Below are 20,184 nucleotides of genomic sequence, written 5' to 3'. Positions count from 1 at the left end.
CTGCACATTACAGATGCTCAACACATTCCAGCCGCTGTTTAAACTGCACATTACAGATGTTCAACACATTCCAGCTGCTGTTTAAACTGCACATTACAGATGCTCAACACATTTCAGCCGCTGATTAAACTGCACATTACAGCCACTGTTTAAACCTTTTTTTTGTAAGACGTGACAAAGCATGCATAAAATTCACCATTTAAGGCACCAATAGTGGTATTAAGACTTTCACCTTGTTATGCAACCATTACCACAACTATATCCTGTATTCCATCCAACCATCAACCTGTTCACTTTCTGCCTACGACAAGTTCCTTTTGAACCTTGGGAATGTCCTGGGCTCCCTTGCTCAGTGCTCTGCATATTTAACCCTGATTTTATATTTTGCTGGGTCACGCCAGTTAGTTTCAGCTCATCCCCAAAGTGCATCTGCCAAGGGCCAGCACTCTAGGCTGACAACAGAAGTCACCCCAGCAGGTCACTGTTTTCCACAGGATGTGAGGTGGAGGCCACCCAGCCCCAGGGATGACCCACTAGCAGAAGGATCCACCCAAGATTTCTCAGTGACCCTGATTTTTTCTGAACACTTGGTTTGATGTGATGCTTAATGAGATTTTAGATTTTGGCGGTGCTGAGAATTGAGCCCAGGGCTTTGGGTATGCTCTGGCAAGTGCTATACCACTGAGCTACACCTTAGCTTGACAAGACTTAGAATAGGCACATGAACTGTATTTGGTGGCAACTAGAAGCTGCATATGCCCAATGAAAAGTGATCTCAATGGCATTTTCCTTCCCTGGAGCACAAACACTGTTAGCTATATTAACTTGATTCTGCTAATCCAGCTCACATTTGGGGAGACGAGAAATCAGGTGAGTAACACCAAAAAGACATCCAATTCAAATGGGCCTTTGCATTTTCCAACAGGTCTGTCCAGACATTTGAGGAGGCCCAGGTCCTTCCCTGCAGGAAGCTTTACAGCTGGCTGGATGTGGGAATATGAAAGCTCACCTAATGCTTCTCTGAATGCACCCCATCTCAACTTGCATGTGAGGAAACTGAGGCCCAGTGATGTGCGGAAGCGTGTCCCAACCTCGGCAAGCTGCAGGCAGGGCCAGCAGTGAGATCCTGGCCTCCCACTTTGGTCCTTCCGCTCCCCTTACACACTGTCTTTCGGGCTATTCTTCCCTAATCAGACGATGGAGAGCTGACAGTGGCAGCCTCCTCATGGGGCTGTCACAAAGAGGTGTGAATACAGACAAGGCCAGAGAAGTGATCACCTTAGCAAGTCAAAGTCACCCAATCTCTGGTCTAGGAGCCAAGATATGTCTACCATGACTTACTTTTTAGTTGGCTTCTATGTCTGAAGTCTAGAGACTTGCGTATCAGATTATCCCTGCCACCCAACAATCCTTTCCATTCTGTTCTGTGATGCTGCATCCTGGACTCACCCAGCTAAGTTCCTTAGCGCACAGGCTGCTTTCCCCATGACTAAACATTCTGCCTCATTCTGGGAGGCTTTGCTCCGTCACAAAGACCAAGAGCTAGCAGTTATGTTTCCTGACTCTTGCAGCTGGGATGACAAATACATTTCTGACTGGAGAAGAGGTGGCACTCCTGTTATTTCTGCTACCAAGAGTGGCTGGGCAGTTCTTGTTCACTGGCTGTAGATGTCTCTCTTGTAGGTGGAGACCCAGCAAGGGCAGCACGGCCTGCAGCCGGCAGTAGTGCTAGCGGGTTCCCAACTACGGAAGTTGGGAGTGGACAACGACCAGAGGACAACCTCAAGCAGCATCTTTAGGGATGCTGTGACAGGGCCCTCTGCTGACCCGGAGTTCACTGATTAGACAGGGCTAGTTAGCAGGGGGCTTTGGGGAATCCTTTCTGTTGCTCCGCCTCCCCAAAGATGGAATTACAAGTGTGCTGTCAGGCCCAGTCTTTGTCACATGGGCCCTGAGACCCAAGCTCAGGTCTTCAGGCTTCCAAGCACTTTCCCAACAGAACCATGTAGTTCCACCTGGAGTGGATGCTAAGTAGTCTGTAACAGACACACATGTGCAGTTTACAGGTGGCTCCATACTTGCTGTTGGGGTAAAGAGCTCGGGTGTCCTTTGCTGGTAGTGAGTGAGTACAGGCTGGGCAACTGAGTATTGATGTGAGACCCTCAGCCCAGTCCTTGGTCGTCAACTCCCAGGATGGCAAAGCTCTCAAGTTCACAGGGATCCCACTGGCAGGCACAAATGAATCTGTACCACTCTCAACCTACTGTGTGCTTGTTTCTAGCTGTAGTCCCATGTCCTCGTGACTGTTCGCAGCACATAAGGCTCAGCTCCAATCTGGCATCTGACTTGCTCATTTATTTGAGCTCCTCCTGTCCTAGTATCACCATGAAGCCCAGGCTCGCCTTAAACTCCCAATCCTCTTGCTTTAGCCTCAAGTGCTGCCCCACCATGCTGTTGACGTCAGGTCTTTCCTAAGTTAGATAATTCATTCTGAGGCACGTGTAGGGTCAGCTGTGGTCAAGGCCTAGTAACAGGCACTGTGAAGATGAGAAACCCCTTACTCGATATTCAGGGAGGCTATCTCTCTTCAAGCTTCCGCATCTGACTGCCAAGAAGTTGGTAGTCCTCCAGGAAGAGTGACAGAGGAAGCCCAAACAAAGGTGTTCCTCACACGAAGCATGAGATCGGCGCATGACCAGGTGGAACCAGTGGCCCAAGACCCTAGAGGGAGGCTTGCGACAGCCCACATTACTGAGGCAAGGGCCCAGTAACAGCCATTCTAGCCTGTCTGCCTCAGTCTATTTTGGGGTGTGTAGGGGGCAGTGAAATGCCTCTAGATACGAGGGGAAGATTAGCAGTGGTGAGCTGTGCTCTGCGAGACTGCCTGAGAACAGGAAGTGGCCACTTTGGTTTCCTTGCCTGCTGTAACAAGCTCCCACCATCTGGGTAGCTCTGACAACCGCAGGTTGGAGACCTAGCTGAAAGTCTACAATCTGGGCAGGCTGGCAGGCTGTACTCACGGAGCATCAGAATGTTCCTTGCCACCCCCCGCCCCAGCTTCTGATATCCAAGACTCACTACAACATCCCATCCTTTCTGTCCCTTCCTGCGATACAATCATGTCAGACCAGGGCCCACATTCCCCTCCACATTTTCCCTCGTTCACATCTACAGAGAACCTGCAGGAGAGCAAACAATGCCCTAAGGTCACAGGAAGTCACAGCATCTCTTAGGGGATAGAGTCCTGGCCACAGTCGTGGGCTGGACCTCACGGTGCTGCTGTGTAACCTTGCTAGCCTCTGACCACACCTGTTCCCTGAGGCTGAGGGTTCAGCCCCTGTCCCAGGGTTATCTCGGCCTCCCAAGAGTCAGCCTTAACCTCGGTCTGCGGGGGTGGGGGGGGGAGCTTCACAGGCACCTTCTTTCCCTGCTTGCTGTGGCAGCTCTCCATGGTTCCCGCTTCTCAGGGAGACTCAGCCAGAGCGCTGCTTCAGCACCCAGCTCTGCCACATGGCATCCAGGTAGCCTGGAGCACACTGTTGAAGTACTTAGCCCTCAGTTCCCTCCTCTGGCATCTCTACATGATACCTGCTTTGTGCTGATGGCCACAGGACATCTGATCGGGAGGGCTGTCCCTGTGCTCACCTGCCTAGAGTGAATTAGGCTGAGTGGGTGGTCTGACTCCAAACCTTGTAGGATTGTAGCTACCCTCTACCCTAGCCACCACTGTCTTCTGAGCTATAGGTCTCCGTGGAGAAAAGAGCATGGCAAGGTCTCTTGAGGGAGCTGTACAAAGACCTTACGGCTGGCCCTCCCAGTCACCCCAGAGACCACTGTTCTTGCAGTGCTGACAATGAGCCAGAGAGGCGGTAGTGGGAGACTCGGCAGCAGGATTCCCAGTCCCTGCTAGCCACCCTTTCTGGTGTGGGGAAGAAGAAATGAGACACAGAGCTGATACTTTAGGTTTACTACAGGTCTACACACCGGTTACAAAAACTTACAATGCTGGATTTTGCCAGGCGTGTTACTATAAATCAAAGGGCTAACCAAACAGGGCACAGCTCCTTCCTGGCCTAGAAGCACAGCACATCACCTAACTCCAGGCCACAAGGGGCCCAATCAAAGTGAGGTCCCTGGATGCACTTGTGTGCAGCTTTCTGGCTGCAGGAAGTAATGTGCACTCAGCTGTGTAAAGGAAAAGAGGAGGGGCAGCTGAGGGGAGGAACCCATCACAAAGACAGCTTTGTGATTCACAAAGGAGCGTGGTCCTCACCAGAGGCAGGAGCAGGGAGAAAGGGGGGGGGAGAGGGGGCCCAGAAAAAGATGAAAGGCCTACAGCTGACACTGGGGTACACTGCTTTCTATAGTTACTCCACCTTGACTCATGAAGGTAGACGTTCAAGAGGTGAACTTGGATCCACTTAGGCACACCAGCTATGATAGTGTGAAGAGAGACCCCTGGAGTGCAGTGGCAGAGGGGGGAGCCATATGCCTCAGTAAGGATTCTGGAGAAGGGTGGGATGTTAGAAGCTAACAGGTGGCAGAGGGTCTGGTGGAGCTCTGGCCTCCTTCCTCGAGGGCTTGGAGTCTGGGCATCCTCCCAAGCAGCTCCCAACAGAGTCAGGCATGCTGCCTACCCTGCTACTGTCTCTTGGGGCCAAAATTCACCCTTACCCTAGTGGGAACATTCCAAGGAAGTGAGGCTGCCTCAGTTTCCCCACCATGCCTTAAAAGGAAGGAGCAGTTGCAGGCAGTGATCTGGGCAGCCCCTTCTAGTCCTGCAAACATCAGTGCCCAGTTCTAAAGCAAAACTGTACTTGTCCGAGAGCCATGAGCCATGAGCACCCTCAGTAGAGTGCAGCAGCGGAGAGTGGACGTTCTACTTGTTCAGGGTATTAGGCAGGGTGCTGGGGATGAAATCCATCTGACCAACAGCAGTGGGCATTTCAGCTATCCCATTCATTTAATCCGCTTTCTGGAGACAATAGTGAATGATAAGGAGGAGGATAACGATAGGGATAAGCTGGTGGCTAAGTCTACGCCTGGGATTCCCAACACTGGAGCCTTGAAGGAAGCAGAGTACACCTCACACAGACACACTGACACATCGGGGAGTCCTGCTGTCTGGCAGCGTGTCCGCCGTCAGACAGCTTCGCATCTTGGATATTCTGCAACCAGGTGGGCACCTAAGCCACCAGTATAATTCTTAACGAAAATAAGCAACAAGAATAATTCCATCTATGGAGGTGGGGGCAGAGTCCAGCCACCAAGCACCAAGCAGGGCAGGCCAAATGAATCTTTATACTTAGCATTTCATAGTGGATTGGAAATCAGAACCCTAACATACATTTCCACAGCTTAAGGGAGACGCAAGGATGCTGTGGGCTGCCAAAGGACTAGGGCGCTGCTAGTAAGTACATGGAATGAGAAGAGTTTCACCAGAGACCCATCTACCAGGTATTCTGTTGAGATGTGAGTATCTATAGACATCATCATCTGTCCGTTTTTTATGTCAGAGCAGAATAAGGGAAGAAAAGAACTTGCCAATCCATTCGTCAGGGTTAATTTTGTTGCCCTTAGCTCAGTTCTTTCTCATAGTCTCTCCTTAATTGCTCTTCACACCCACAAAGGAGGGAGGAAACCAGGTAATAGTGAGACCACTGCCAGTACAGGCTGCCAGGCTCTGATGATAAAGAACCACTCTCCTCAATTATGCGGCAGGCAGTGCAGGGCACAGGAAGCATGGTCCTGACAGGACCCTCCCGCTAATGCCCGACAAGAGCCTGCATGCAGCCAAGCAGCCTGATGTGCCTTCATGGTTTGTGGTCTCTTTTTATGACGTACTTTGGTACTCTGTGGTCACCTTCTAGAAGTTTCTGGGCTGAACCACAGGTGCAGTTGTACTGTGGTTTCCATACCTGCCCTGGGAGGTTTCAAGTTCAACATCTAGTGCAAGGTCATCTGAAGTGAGGGACTCCTCCTGTAGACCCTCCCAACAGGCTGAGGGACAGTGGCTCTCTGACATATCACTTGGAACAGCAGCAGTGGAAGCATCTATCCATCTACAGCCTGGATGGCTGATGCTGAATGAACACCCATAGGGACTTCATCCAGGGAAAAAAGAAATCCATGCTCACAAAAAGCCACATACAGAAATATTGATGGCAGCAGTTTTCATGATAGCCTTTACACCAGGGACAGCTAGGTGGCCATCAGTGAGAGACTGGGTAAACTGTGTTCATCCAGCACTGCTCAGCAATTAAATATAACTCTGTGGGTGAGTTTCACTAACACCAAGTTGTGTGAACAATGAACCAAAGAGAGTGTATTGTCTCTAATTCCATCTGCACAAACTGCCAGGACAGGTGAAAAACTAAATACAGTTCCAGAAGTCAGAAGAGTGGTGGCCTTAGTGAAAAAATGGGGAATTAGAAAAACACTAGATCTATATTGGGACCAAAGGACGGTGACAGAATTCATGAAACTACATACTTAAAATGGCTTTAATGGGGCCTGAAATTCCATGGCATACAGTCCCAAGGCCTTGGGCTTGGGTTCTCCACTGGTTTAGACAGAACTGTGGTCTGAGAAGATGATGCTGAGACAGCAGGATCCAGAGGTTGGTGGTCCCTTGCTCCCCTGAGCTGGCAGAAGCGGCAACAGGAAGCGCTGGGGGCAGCAGACAGCAGAGCCCAGCCTCAGAGACCTGGCATCTACCTGATGGGATGGCAGTCGGGGTGAGGAAGTGCTGGGGCCAGCAGCAGCAGGACCCAGCCTCAGAGACCTGGCATCTACCTGATGGGATGGCAGTCGGGGTGAGGAAGTGCTGGGGCCAGCAGCAGCAGGACCCAGCCTCAGAGACCTGGCATCTACCTGATGGGATGGCTGTTGGGGTGCTATTCCTCCTCATGGGCCTCAGGTTTCTACTGAGGGCCCTTTAGCAACTGCTCAAATAACTCCAACTCTTGCTGTCCCTCTAGGGAGTCACCAGCCCATTACAGATGCAGGCTCGTCACTCCTTCCACAGGGAACCCACCTCTGATGCCCCTAGTCAACTCCTGTCACTTTTCCAGGACGGCATCTTCCACACCCTCCTCACGACCACTGTCATTTGCTTCCTCGCTTGCTGCTGGGCTTTCCCTCTCGTTCTAAGGCCGATGAGAGGGGACTATGCATGGTTAGTTCTCCAGTAAACAAGGAAGCACACTGGAGGGTGGCAACTACATCTGCTGAATGAGCAAATTCTAGATTTGCTCCGCAGCATACAAAAGTCAAGCAAACCTGTGAAAACAAAGAATCCTGCACTCTAGTTCCTAGGAGATCAAGCTAAATCCCCTGTACGCTGTAGGCTCCTCTGAGTTGCAGAAGCTGGCCTGAAGCTGTTTGTCACACATTGTCAACAATTTAACTGATAAGACAAAAAAATGGATGTCCTGTCTTTTATCAAAAGTACCATTGTCTGGGGCCAGAATAGGTGGAGAAGCCTTGTGGCCTGGACTAGGAAATGCAGCCAGAGAATGATCGCATTCTGTAAAACACAGACTCTTCCTGGAAGCCCAGTGTCAAGACATGAAAAACGACATGGGAACACAGGATGAGGAGGGCTGCACACATACTCTCACCTGGAAAGTCATCCAAGTGTCCAAGGGGGCAAATTAGCTGTGTCACCTGTGTCTGCACAGTTTGGGGCCAGAACTCCAAAGCTCACGATAAAATAAGGAGGTATATGGTATCTGGAACCTGCCATTCTTGTCAAAGGGAAGTCAGTTCTGCCACAAGACAACATCTCCATAGGGGAGTCCCCTGCAGGACCCCAACATCAGCCACAAGCAGTACACCTTCATACTCTCTCAAACCTCTAGACATCGGTTAATCTTCTAGGCAAGAATGGCCCTTATACTCTGCCCTTAGCTCCCACTGCTGACTGCACAGAGACAGGCCATTCAGAAAGAGGCAGGCAAAATCAGTGAGCAGAGCCCGACTCAGGAGCCAGAGGCTCAGCTCCCTACTTCCTGCCAATAGCAAAGGGTCTCCCTGGGGTTCTGAGCAAGTTTCCTGCCCAAATTAGTTAATAAAGTGATCAACCATAGACAAAGTGGGCCACACTGAAAATGCATGTCCTCATGCAGACAGCAACTTCTCAGTGGCTCCTTCAGAACAAGACACAGGATTTTGTCACTGGATTGTCACTTTGATCACCAAGGTGAATGAGTCTTGCTGTGTTCCTTGAACGATCAGGGCATGGAAGAGAAACAAACAAAAAAACCTGCGAACATTTAAACCCAACAATCCCTACCTATACACAACCATGTTAGGAGCTGAGGGCTCTGAGGGGTAAGTAGTTAAAAGTGAGGACAGCGAGCATTTTAAATTAAATTACTTTGGAAGTGCACTCTACCCAATATGGCACAGCAAGGCTCTGACTACAAACACTGATAGTAACCGGCAAAGGCCCAGTGCTGACCAGGGGTTCTAAACTCTAAGCACAAATGCAGGCAACCTTTGAGGACTTGGAGTCGCTTTGCTCCTTGGCCTCTATAGACACAAAAGACCTCGGTGAGACTCCTTGGGCTCAATGCTGAGGGTAGGGCTTCTAAGATAAGGAGTTAGAGTGAGCCAGGGTAGGAAGTGCCCATGGGATGCAGAAGGCACGGAGAGGCAGGGCATCTGGGCAAATGTTCCCTCTGCTGATGCTGTGATTGACAGGCCTGGTCAGTCCATTTCTCTGCATAGTAGACTCTTTCCTGCTTCCAGCAATTAGGACAGCTCTACCAGAGCCCGCCATGGTAGGGAAGGTAGTCAGCCAGAATGTGTCATCAAAATTACACACGGGAAACCAGGAAGTCACGGAATACACACAGCAAGAACAGTGTTGCTTGTAACGCCTGTGTCCTACTCATACAGGGTTTGGGGTGTTGTGGAGACTTACAGTCACTGAGGTGATTCAGACTCAGCTCAGCTTGAACTTGGTGCTCCCGTGAAAAGGTCAGGCCCTTCCCTGGTGGAGTCTGGGGTGTGTATTCTGGCATGCCCTTCTCAGAAGTGAAGGCCTCTAAAGCTAGGAGGTAGCGTTCATGTCCACTGGACCCAACCTCCTCAGCCTCTCTCTAAGTGGCATTCCTAGGCCAGTTAACCAGAATCCTGCAACTCTGATCAGAGAGCTCAACAGAACGTCCCAGGTCCTCGAGGCCTCTGCGGATGCTGTGAGCACAAACAGACCCGCCAACCCATCAGCAGGTACCACTCACCATGTACGAAGGGAAAGTCAGGACACGCTTGTGCTTGCCACAAGGCCACTGGGGGTCATCCAGGAGATTTGGGTCATAGTCCAAAAAGTCTCCCAGGTCACTTCCTGAAGGGCACAAGCAAAATGGCAATTAGGGGCCCCAGACTCCAGCTGAGGTTGCTGGGAAAATGCTGAGGACAGTTATGGAAGACAGGCGGCCTCAGGGTCATCTGTCTCAGAGTCACTCCAATGGCTGATGTCTAGGGACCGTCTCTGCTTGGCAATGAGGTACATCCACACGTTTACAAAAAGACTGGCCAGTTCTTACCATTCTGATGTTTTGCTATGTTAGTAAATTATGTGGTCATTTCCCTGACCCAGAAGAACACAAAACTTGACACAGCATGTGCCCTATGCTCTTGTAGGTCACAGCACATGGTCCTAGACCAGCCTCAGAGAAAATTGCTAAACTCATTCATGACATTCAGGGCCATGACCTGGGTAAACTGTGACCTTCGGGGCCATGACCTAGGTAAATGCTTCCAGACAGGCTGCTATGTGTGAATCATGTCCCAGCCATGACAGCCACTAGAAAACACAGACACAAATGACCTTTGCAGGTGATGGGGAATTGGGACAGGGGCAGACTGACCTAGGGAATTTCATGTGTGGGTTAGGGTTAGTGTGTGTAAGTGTATGCATGAGTTTGTAAGTAAGTGTGTGTAGAGATCAGAGGTTGATACAATATTTCTCGCAATCACTTTTCTACCATCTTTGAGACAGGGTCTTTCACTGAACCTGGAGTTCACCAATACTGCCAGGCCAGTGACCAGCAACACTTGTGGGTCTTCCTGTCTGTCTCCTTAGTGCTGGCCTTTTATGTGGCTGCCACGGATCTGAACTCAGGCGCTCATGTTTCTGTGGCTGGTACTTTGCCAGCCATTTCCTAGACCCTCAGCTGGAATTTTGCTAAGAGTTTCCATCCTTGTAGCTGTGTATGGGCAAACATGGAATGTGCAGCTCAAAAGTTATCCCCGTTCATAACTGTGAGCAACGGGAACATGGAATGTACTGCTCAAAAGTTATCCCCGTTCATAACTGTGAGCAACGGAAACGCGCACCCAACCCTGCACGTCAGGATCCGGTGATGTGGGAGATGCAGAAGGCAGAACACACAATAGAATACAAAACCCTAAGGACTGGGGGGCTGGGATAGAGCAATGGTTTGGGCTTCTCCCACATGGGTTGGCCCTGGGGGCTGGTAACAGAGCAGCTAATTAAGAGAAAGGTCTTCTGGGTATGTGTTTGAGCCTGTGTGACCTGTGTGACCTCACCTCACCCATGGACCTTGTCCCATTTGTACTGTAAACCGAGGCACCTCCTGCCATGAGTCACCAGACCCTCTGAGCTAATGTTACCTGTGTCAAGGCTCCCCTGGGTGCTGCTGGCCCGGCCTATGGAGAGGCTGCGGTGGCTCAGGTTCCGGAACTGGGAGAAGGAGGAGGTGGAGTCTATGGTATTTCTCCGGGTTCCGAAGGCATTTGTGGGTAATAGGAACTGGGTATAGGACACTGTCTGAGAGGGAAGAACAAAGACAGAGCAGTGGTTATGCCTGGGGTGACCGGCTTGTCTTCTGCTCCATTGCTACTCTAAGATCAGGTTTGCTTTTAAAAAAATCATGCAATTCTGGAATCTAATGGGATTGGAAAAATGCAACTGGTAGCCCAGCCTGGTGGGCCCATCTTTAATCCTAGCACTCTCGAAGTAAAGGCAGACAGATCTCTGAGTTTGAAGGCAGCCTGGTCTACATAGAGAGACCCTGTCTCAAAAACAAAACAAAACAAAAGAAAGGAAGAAAAAGGCAACTTGTTTGGTATTCATTTTTGCCAAATTGGTGCCACTTTCATACCCAAGCCTCACCTGAACAGATTCTGAACTGTGTAGTTTAACTGGCCCCATCCGGTCTGTCTATCCTGGTGGGTGGCCAAAATGTTCACGTGCTAGACAATAAGGTACCATCTCAGAATGTGCTGGAATGTTATGCCACGTACAAGGTATCTTAAATCCAGGAGAGGATTCAGAATACACCAGGCCTCAGGATCTCTGATAAGAACTTCTGGCTCCTCTCATGTGTCCCTGAAGGAGCTGGCTGTGACCCTCTGCTCGACCCCAACCTTCCACTTCCTCCTTCCTTGGTGAACATTCACCCTTTAGGATGAGGACAAGCACACAACCCACATAAAGCCTGGACTAGCGACTGTGTCTCAGACACAGAGGTGACGGCTGCCCTGAGGTGAGGACAGCTCACCGGCAGGCACACTGGGAGCTTCTGCCCAGGGGTGCCGGCTTTTGGAGGTTGTACAGAGACGACCTATTACCCAGTACCAGAGGTCAGCGTATAATAGCTCCCAGTACTGTGGGTGAAAGAGGAATGTACCTGTTTAGTGGGACAGCAAACTGACCATGGTTTAGTGGCCACCAGGCTGGGCTTCCTGGATCAGGAGAAGATAAAACCTCACTAGTGGTTGGACTAGTGCTCACCAGCACCTCCAGTTTATAGAGGCGAACCATCACCCCACCCTGGAATGTGGATGTGTGCTCGTGTGTGAGTATTGCACAATCATCTATAAAAAGTGTTAGCAGAGAAATGCATATACTTCGGGACCTCCTGCCGGGCCTCTGCTGAGTTGCTGACTCGCGGTTTCTGTCCGCACACTGGCAGAATTGCAGTGACGTGGTGTACTTGCAAGTAAGTCTTACATCCTAGCTCTGTGTTGCATCCTGGGCCTAGTGTCGGATACTGGAAACCTTACCTTCCCATCAGCACCCAGCTCCACACCATCAAGGCCAACGATCTCCTTCAGGCTCATGGCCCCTGCTGACTGCCTCCCTCCATCCAACTTCAGGTCCCTAGGAAGGACAAGCCAAGAAGAAATGCTTGTGTGTGTTTTCCAAAATGTGACACTTACTGCGTAAAACAGCAGTCACCCTGTGAAATGACGGTTTTGCTGCCTTTCTCTGGGGGGCTTCAGTGTGCTGGGGGGGGGTCACTCTCGCATACTGCCTGCAGTGTATATGAAATCCAATGAACAGAACACGTGAGGAGGAAGGGGCTCGGAAGCCCTTGGCTACCAACATCCTCAACATGGCCTGTGTTTTGAGACACGCAGGCTTCTTTTTGAAGTTACTAAGATCACCTCTCCTTGCCACTCTATCAGCTGCGATAAATCCAGCTACTAGGTCCTTGCTAGCAACGAAAGGATCAATGCCAGTAGTTAGGCCAAACTCCATAACAGTGTGTGTCCCAGTAATAACAATGAGCCTTCCAACATCATGTGTTTGGGGATGATATTACCATTAATTCATTTTACAGAGGACGAAATTGAGGCTTGTCAAGGCCACCAAGACAGCATGTTGTGGGGAGTGAGTCTTTATAGAATGTTCTTCCTGACACTTAACACCACCCCGGAGATGCGAGATAGCATCACTGTGCCTACATCCAGGTAGAATTACTCACTGTGTCAAAGGATGAGCCCCTCCAGAGTCACCTAGAGTCATTCTGACTACCTATGACAGTCGTCCAGCATCCTGTGCTAGCCAGTAAAGGACGGAGCAGAGGATCCAGAGCTTTCTGTGACACCCCAGGGCTCTAGACTGCTGCCACATCTGGCCCTGCCTTCCAGCTTCTGTCTGATCCAGTGCTTGAGGGTGAAGGCCACTTTAGACTGGCAGAATGACTCACCATGGGACCCGGATGGAGACTTCTGAGAATCAGCAAGAGAAAGCCATATGGAAAGGCTGATGGTAACCCAGGAAGACAGAAAGGGCTGGGGAGTGATGAGCAGAAGAGAAGGGAAAGAATGCCACTTCCAACACAGGAAAGCTAACACCTCCGGCTCAGCTGAGTCACTGCTTTGATCTGTGGGCCTGCCAAGGATGGCCTGGGACGGTCTTCAAAATCAGCCAGCAGACCTAGGATGGTGGTACCTAGGCACACTGTATCCTTAAAGCCACTTTCTTGAGGAGATGGTTCACCACACTCAAAAATGACATCAAAGTCACATAGGACAAAGGCAAACAAGTTCTCAGTTTATAGGGTCCCCTCCCTTCCTATGTCTGTCCTTCCTCCCCTCCCTCCCTCCCTCTCTCCCTCTCTCCCTCCTTCCCTCCCTCCCTCCCATAAACATTATAAATACTTCTCCAAGACCTGACCCATGTATATAATTCCCAACATCATGTTTGCCTTCCATGTTTGGGAATATAGCATTGCAAGACTCAAAACAAGGAGCTGGGTGGTAGTAGCACACACATTTAATCCCAGCACTCGGGAGGCAGAGGCAGGCGGATCTCTGAGTTCGAGCCCAGCCTGGTCTACAGAGCTACTGCCAGGACAGGCTCCAAAGCTACAGAGAAACCTTGTCTTGAAAAATCAAACCAAACAAACCAAAAAAATGTAACAAGGAGGCACAAGTCATCCAAATGAGGACTTCAAGAATGTTATAGGCAAGGCAACTGCTTTCATGTGTATCGAAGTCCTTCTGTGATGTCCTCTCTGATAGAGACCACCCTCCTCGAGGGCTAGGGTCTCCAGGATTATGTGTGTGGCTTTTCAGAGCTGCTCTGCTGACTGAACCGGCTGCTAGGACAGAGCATGCTAAGGAAAGTGAAATCAGTGCCTACAGAGGCCACTGGGTCCCCTGAAACTAGCCAACCCCAGAGAAACATCACCTGACTGATCTGCCTTCTACATGAGCTACCTATAGTGATTCTCAAAATCAACCACAAATATGGAGGGGGCAGCATGTGTACCAATAAAAACTTGAAGGCTGCCGGGCGGTGGTGGCGCACGCCTGTAATCCCAGCACTCGGGAGGCAGAGGCAGGCGGATCTCTGTGAGTTCGAGACCAGCCTGGTCTACAAAGGGAGTTCCAGGACAGGCTCCAAAACCACAGAGAAACCCTGTCTCGAAAAAACTAAAAAAAAAAACAACAAAAAACTTGAAGGCTGACATTAATAGAAGGTAGGTACCATCTTCTGAGGGTATGGGGGCAAGAAGAACCAGAGGAATAAATCTCAAAGCCACCTGTGTGCAGGGGCCTACAGGAGTGTTTTATGTCTCGTCCATCTACACATATCTCATAGGTAAAGAAACTAAGACATTTGCCAGTGACGGTGTGGCTGTCTTGTGGTGCTCTGTGGCTCCTATCAGAATTTTTTCAGCTGACTTACTGAGTCCTCGGGACAGCCTGACTCCAGTCAGTTATTAAAAGTGCACAACACAGTGGACAGGGCAAGTCAGTCATGCCTCTTCCCACACAAGGGAAATAAAGCTATAACAAAACTATACTTCATAAGGATCCCCCCCAAGAGCAGACCCACAATCCCTGTGTAGAGAATCACAGATTCATGGACCCAGGAAATTGTCCAAGTGTTCAGGGACACTTGGGTCCACAGAGGTCAGGCTAGGCTCCACCCTAGGCTTCCCTGCATGTGTCAAGTCGTGTGACCTGCTAGTGCCATTTTACCTTCTAATAGAATATTCGCTGTGCCTTGGCCAGGGTCAAGCTGGGTGAGAGAGTAAAGATGAATCTTCAACTATGCCTCAGGTCAGATATGATTTAGGATGGACCAGTTCATGTTCTCCACCTGCACGGTCCCACACAGTGGTCACTGGCCACATATGAACTACGGTCTGGCTAAGAAAGCTAATTTTTTCTATAAATGGAGACTGTGCTTTTATTTCCTGCCCCCCCGGGACCTGAAAAATCACACAGATACTATATAATCATAATACTGTTTGGCCAATGGCTCAGGTATATTCCTAGTTAGCTCTTACATCTTAAATTAACCCATTTCTATTAATCTATGTATCACCATGAGGTGGCTTACTGCTAATGTTCTCGCATCTTTCTCCTTCAGCAGCTACATGGCATAACCTCAACTTCACCCACTCTTTCTCTGTTCAGATTTCCCATCCGCTTTCCTCTGGTATATTGGCCAAAACAGCTTTATTCATCAACCAATGTAATCAAGACATATACAAAAGGGCATCCCACATCATTTTTCAGTTGTATGAATTGTGTATGTGTGTGCGTGAGAGAGAGAGAGAGAGAGAGAGAGAGAGAGAGAGAGAGAGTCTCACTCTATAGCCTATACTAGTCCACGATCCTCCTGCTTCAATTCCCAGAGTGTGGAGGTTAGAGGTATGTACCAGCACCATGCTCATATTAATTGTATGAAATTTTAATCAGCTTAATGTAAATAGCCATTGGTGGCTAGAGGCTACCATACTGGGCTAACTCTTAGTTCTTTCCTGTCAGGACTGTGACTTCCATTCATTGGTAACTTCCATGATAAAACCATACAGTCACATACAGTGTGTTTAATAATGTAGATCTGCTCTCCCTGTTTATTTCCCCAAAGTAGCCTGGCCATTTGCTGTCTGTAGCCTCAGGGATGTTTACCTTTCAAGCCAGAGTTCTCTGAGGAGGCTGTGCAGGCATCTTCAAGGCAGGAAGACCAATGAGAACAGCGAGGTGACCATCGATGGGGAGGAAATGGTGACCATGGGGTCTTCTTGTTTGGCATTCTATCAGTACTCCAAAACCCACAGCTACAAGTGGCCCAGGGCATACTGGGGGGCTATGGGGGGTGTAGGAACCCACAGTGCAGGTGGCACAGGCATACTGGAGGGGTCATGGGTGGCTTTAGTAGACTGTTGGCAGTGTCAGGGCACATCAGTAAGCAATGGCCAGTGTGTGGCCCCCAGGTTCTAGGCATTACAAAATCCCTTAGGCCAGCGGCATTCAACCTGTGAGTAGCAATCTCGTTGGTGGTCGAATGAGCCTTTCACAGGGGTCACATATCAGATAGCCTGCATTAAGATTCATAACAGTTATAAAGCAGCAATGAAATAATTTTACGGTTGGGGGTCACCACAACACGAGGAACTGTATTAAAGGAAGATTGAGAACACTGCCCTGTGTCTGTCTTTGTATAGTCATGGAGATTGGAAAGGGAGGTGAGGGAGGACAGACTCTTTTAAGCTGTATCTGGTACACGCATATGCTAGCCACTCTAGAACGTGACTTGGTGATGTTTAGGATCCAGGCTTCTGTGCATCCTCTCAGGTTGGCTCTTGGGCGTGAGTTAAGAGCACACACACATACACATACGTGCCTCAAGAGTCAGATCCAGAAAACAGCTCATCCATGACATTTCTGAATTCATCACTGAATATGGTTTTTCCTTTTTAGGATCTGAGCTACAGCCCAGGGTGGCCTTGAAACTCAATAAGCAGCAGAAAAGATCTTGAACTTCTGGTCATTCTGTTTCTACCTCCTAAGGACTGGGGCCACAGGCAGGTGCCACTATGCCCAGTCGTCTGTGGACTGGGACAGGGGCCACGGGCAGGTGCCACTATGCCCAGTCGTCTGTGGTGCTGGGACAGGGGCCACGGGCAGGTGCCACTATGCCCAGTCATCTGTGGTGCTGGGACAGGGGTCATGGGGCAGGTGCCACTATGCCCAGTCATCTGTGGTGCTAGGGACTGAACCCAGAGCTTTGCACATGTTAGGCTAATATTCTACCAGCAGAGCTACATCTTCAGGCACGTATCTATTTCCTTTCCTGAATCTGTTGGAATCTGAAAGTACAAGGATGATGGCTGTCCATCTTCTCTGGGTTGGGTTTTTCCCACTAAGTGCTTCAATAAATGTCACTGAAACCTGACATTAGCACGGATGCGGGAAATTGCCGTTGGAGCCATATGACTGGCATAATAACAGCAATTTCACAATGGGCTCCCTAATATTACAGATAACTGCCTTGGCCTCATGTGTGAGTTGACAGAGCCATGGGTGTCGCCAGCTGCTCTCTCGGGAGCTTGAATGACTGGAAGTGCCTGCAGAAAGGAGCTGTGAGTTGCACTGATGTACCCAAAGAGAAGCTTTAAAAAGAATATCCAGTGAAAAAAATCAACCAAAAGTCCCACTGGAGCAGGGATAAAATCTTAATGTTTAGACCACTGTTCTAAAATCTTATAAGATGTTATTAAAAATATAACGGGACTCACTCACCGCCAGCCTTAAACTCACAGTAAGGACAACAACACAGAGCGATGGCTGAATGAAGCCATTAAAAGCAGACGTTCTCTGAGAAGCCAAGGATCTTCTTTTAATCCCAGATATATGTAAGGTTCAAATGTTAATTTACTGAGACTCCAACTGCTTTTAAAAATCAAAAAGGCAGTGGGCATGGTGGCATATGCCATTAATCCCAGCATTTGGAGGCAGGGGTAGGTACCAGGCCTGCATAGGAGTACCTGTCTTTAAAAGTATGGCAAGTTCAAGTCCCGCTTGAGGTATTCCAGATTTACACATACTAAGGCTCAAATGTGGTACTTTTGTCCGGGGACAAATATGGCTTATGAGGTTGTAGGAGAATATCTACTTACTTCCACGGGGGTCACAAAGCACTGGTGAAGAGCCATGGACAACTTTGGGTTCTAATTCCTTGTCACCCCAGCTCCAGGGGACACTGCAGCTTAGCCTGGCTTTCCCGCTCAGCTCAACTCTCAGGCTAAACAAACTTGAACAGTTTGCAAATGCAGGGCGAAGACTAACCATGGAACCGGTCAGTTGGGGAATGAGAGGGGACAGAGACAGGGCCAGGGTGGCAAGATGAAAGCATGTTCGGGGAGACAGCCAGCAGCAGTTACATGCTTAAAAACCAGGCTGGTTCATCTGGGGCTCCAGCATCCCCCACAGCAGTGCGCCCCAGCCCTGACAGCCCCTGGACCCCAGGCTAAGCCTCAGCGGCTACAGCACAAAGCCAGCACATCGCATTTCACCACTGCTGAGCCACCTGTCCACCTACATCATCATGTGCGCAAAGGTTATGGACCCCTCCCCCTTAACCTCTGCATAGCCAGCTTCCAACTCTGTGTTTTCTAAAAGGCTCGGCTGGCTATCATTAATGCACACAACTGATCTTGGTAGGAAAACAGGGTTCCCTACCAGACGAGAAGTTCAGAGTCCTTTCTTTCCCTTGGAGGCAAAATCAATGACCCAATCTAAAAAAAAATATGATTGCAAACCAGTGTGTAAAGTTGGTTGCAATGCAAACCAGCTGAGCTAGTGTGAACCCTAGGACACTTGGAAAGGTAGCGGAGAATCACCTCCACGAAGTTAACCTCTGACCCCCACATACATGCACCCCACATCACATACACTCCCCCACAATAATACTTAAAAAAAGAAAGAATTGAATACTTACACCTGGAAAGCAGATGGGGAAAGGCATGTGTGTGATCCAGTTAGGGACTTTCCAAGGCTTTCTGCTTCTAAGACTTGGCTGCCCTGACCTCTGCCCCATGGTGACATCTCTAATGGTGTCTTAAGCTCAGACTCACAGAGCAGCTGGGAGCACCAGCTGGGAGCACCACCCAGTGACTTGCTCTTTAAAGGACCACAATGGCTCAAACACTTGGATGTGTAAATAATGTAAGGGCTAATTAAATATTAACAGGATTTCTAGACCCTTCAAAAAGAAGAGAGTAGAAGAAAGCAGAGCTCTGAAAACTGGACTAGGAAAGGAAATACCACTTGTGAGCGAGTCTTAATTAAGAGATCACACACCGTGGGACTCCAGGACACAGGTGCGCTGTCAGGAAGCCCCATTTGTCGTCTGCTGTAGTTTGTCCCCCAAAGGTCAAGTGCTAAATGGCTTGCTCCCTCACCTGATGTACTACTGAGAGACAGAGGAGTCCCTAGGAGGGCTCAATGGAGGACTTAGGTCAGGAGGTGGCCCTAGAAGGGGCTGCTGAGAAAACTCCCATCCCCGCAGTCCTACCATGAGGGCCATGACTCAGCTCCAGCACCTGTAGTGAATGAAACTTGGACTGAAAATGTGTATGTGCATGTATGTACATGTATGTGTGGAAGCCTGTACAGGGCAGCTTTGGATGTTGCTCCCGGGAGCGGTGCTCCCTCTTGAGGCAGTGCCTCACTGGCCTGGAGCTTGCCTGATGGACTAGGCTCCCTGGCTACAGAGCCCAGGGGATCCACTTGTCTGCCTCTCCAGCAAAGGGATTTCAAATATGCACCACTGCTCCATGGCTTTCTCATGTGGGCGCCAGGAATCGAACTCAGGTCTTTATGCATGCCCTACCCCCCAGCCCCAGACTGAAACTTCTAAAACCACAAACCTATTAGCCTTTTCCTTTTCCTAAGTTCATCATATCTAGTATTTGTCAGTTACAGAGCTAACACTACTCCTTCAAGTGCAATGGACATCCTGGACCAGTTTCTCCTGCTGGGATGGAGGCAGAGTTATACCACCAAAGTTCAAAGTCAATGAACAAAGGCTACAGCAGACAGAAAAAAAAAAAAAGTGAAATCAAAGGCAGCTTTTAGCTGAGAAATCTTGGCCTCTCAGACTCTGCACATCACGGGAAAGTCATCCCCAGAAGGGCGACTGGCAGACAATGGAGAGGTCTTAACAGAGCTTATACCAAACTCTGTCTAAAGGCAGCTCTTGCAAACAGCCAGATAATGGCACGATTCACCCATTAGATCAGGCAGAACAGGTCGCTGTGTGGGAATATGCTTGGTGTGAGGAAAGAAACAGTTTGGAAAAGAGATGTTTCTGGGGCGAGTGGGTGGAGAGGAGGGGACGGGCCCCAGACCAGGCGCTGCATTTAGGCTTGACAGCTCTCTAAGAATAGAATTTGTTCTTTGTCACAGAATGGCCAGCTATCAGGAAATGGACCCAAGCAGATGACCTCATCTGATTGCCTCATGCCAAAAGCTAAGGACACAAACACCATGTGCAAGCTGTTGACAATTTAGGACACACCCCCAAAGATACCTTGCACCCCACTGAGCAATCTGCCCCCTGCTGAGTTGGTAGACAGTGGATCCAGTACCTACTGCTCAACTAAGGACTGTCACACAAAT

General features: G+C 49.5%; 1 protein-coding gene across 2 annotated transcripts in view; it reads right to left on the bottom strand.

Moving 5' to 3' along the window:
• Window positions 1–20,184, bottom strand: part of Cables1 (Cdk5 and Abl enzyme substrate 1) — a 103,921-nt gene that overhangs the window by 7,552 nt on the left and 76,185 nt on the right. For both annotated transcript variants that reach the window (XM_005355759.3, XM_026783306.1), the window contains 3 exons: window positions 12,040–12,136; window positions 10,645–10,801; window positions 9,249–9,352 (listed from right to left, as the gene is read on the bottom strand). In XM_005355759.3, coding sequence (XP_005355816.1) covers window positions 9,249–9,352; window positions 10,645–10,801; window positions 12,040–12,136 — 358 coding nt within the window. The remainder of the gene's footprint in view (window positions 1–9,248; window positions 9,353–10,644; window positions 10,802–12,039; window positions 12,137–20,184) is intronic.

This window comes from Microtus ochrogaster, chromosome 18 (assembly GCF_000317375.1).
Source record: "Microtus ochrogaster isolate Prairie Vole_2 chromosome 18, MicOch1.0, whole genome shotgun sequence".
In the NCBI taxonomy this organism is placed as follows: Eukaryota; Metazoa; Chordata; class Mammalia; order Rodentia; family Cricetidae; genus Microtus; species Microtus ochrogaster.
Note: the sequence above shows the minus strand (reverse complement) of the source record. Positions and strands in the feature narration are given on the sequence as shown.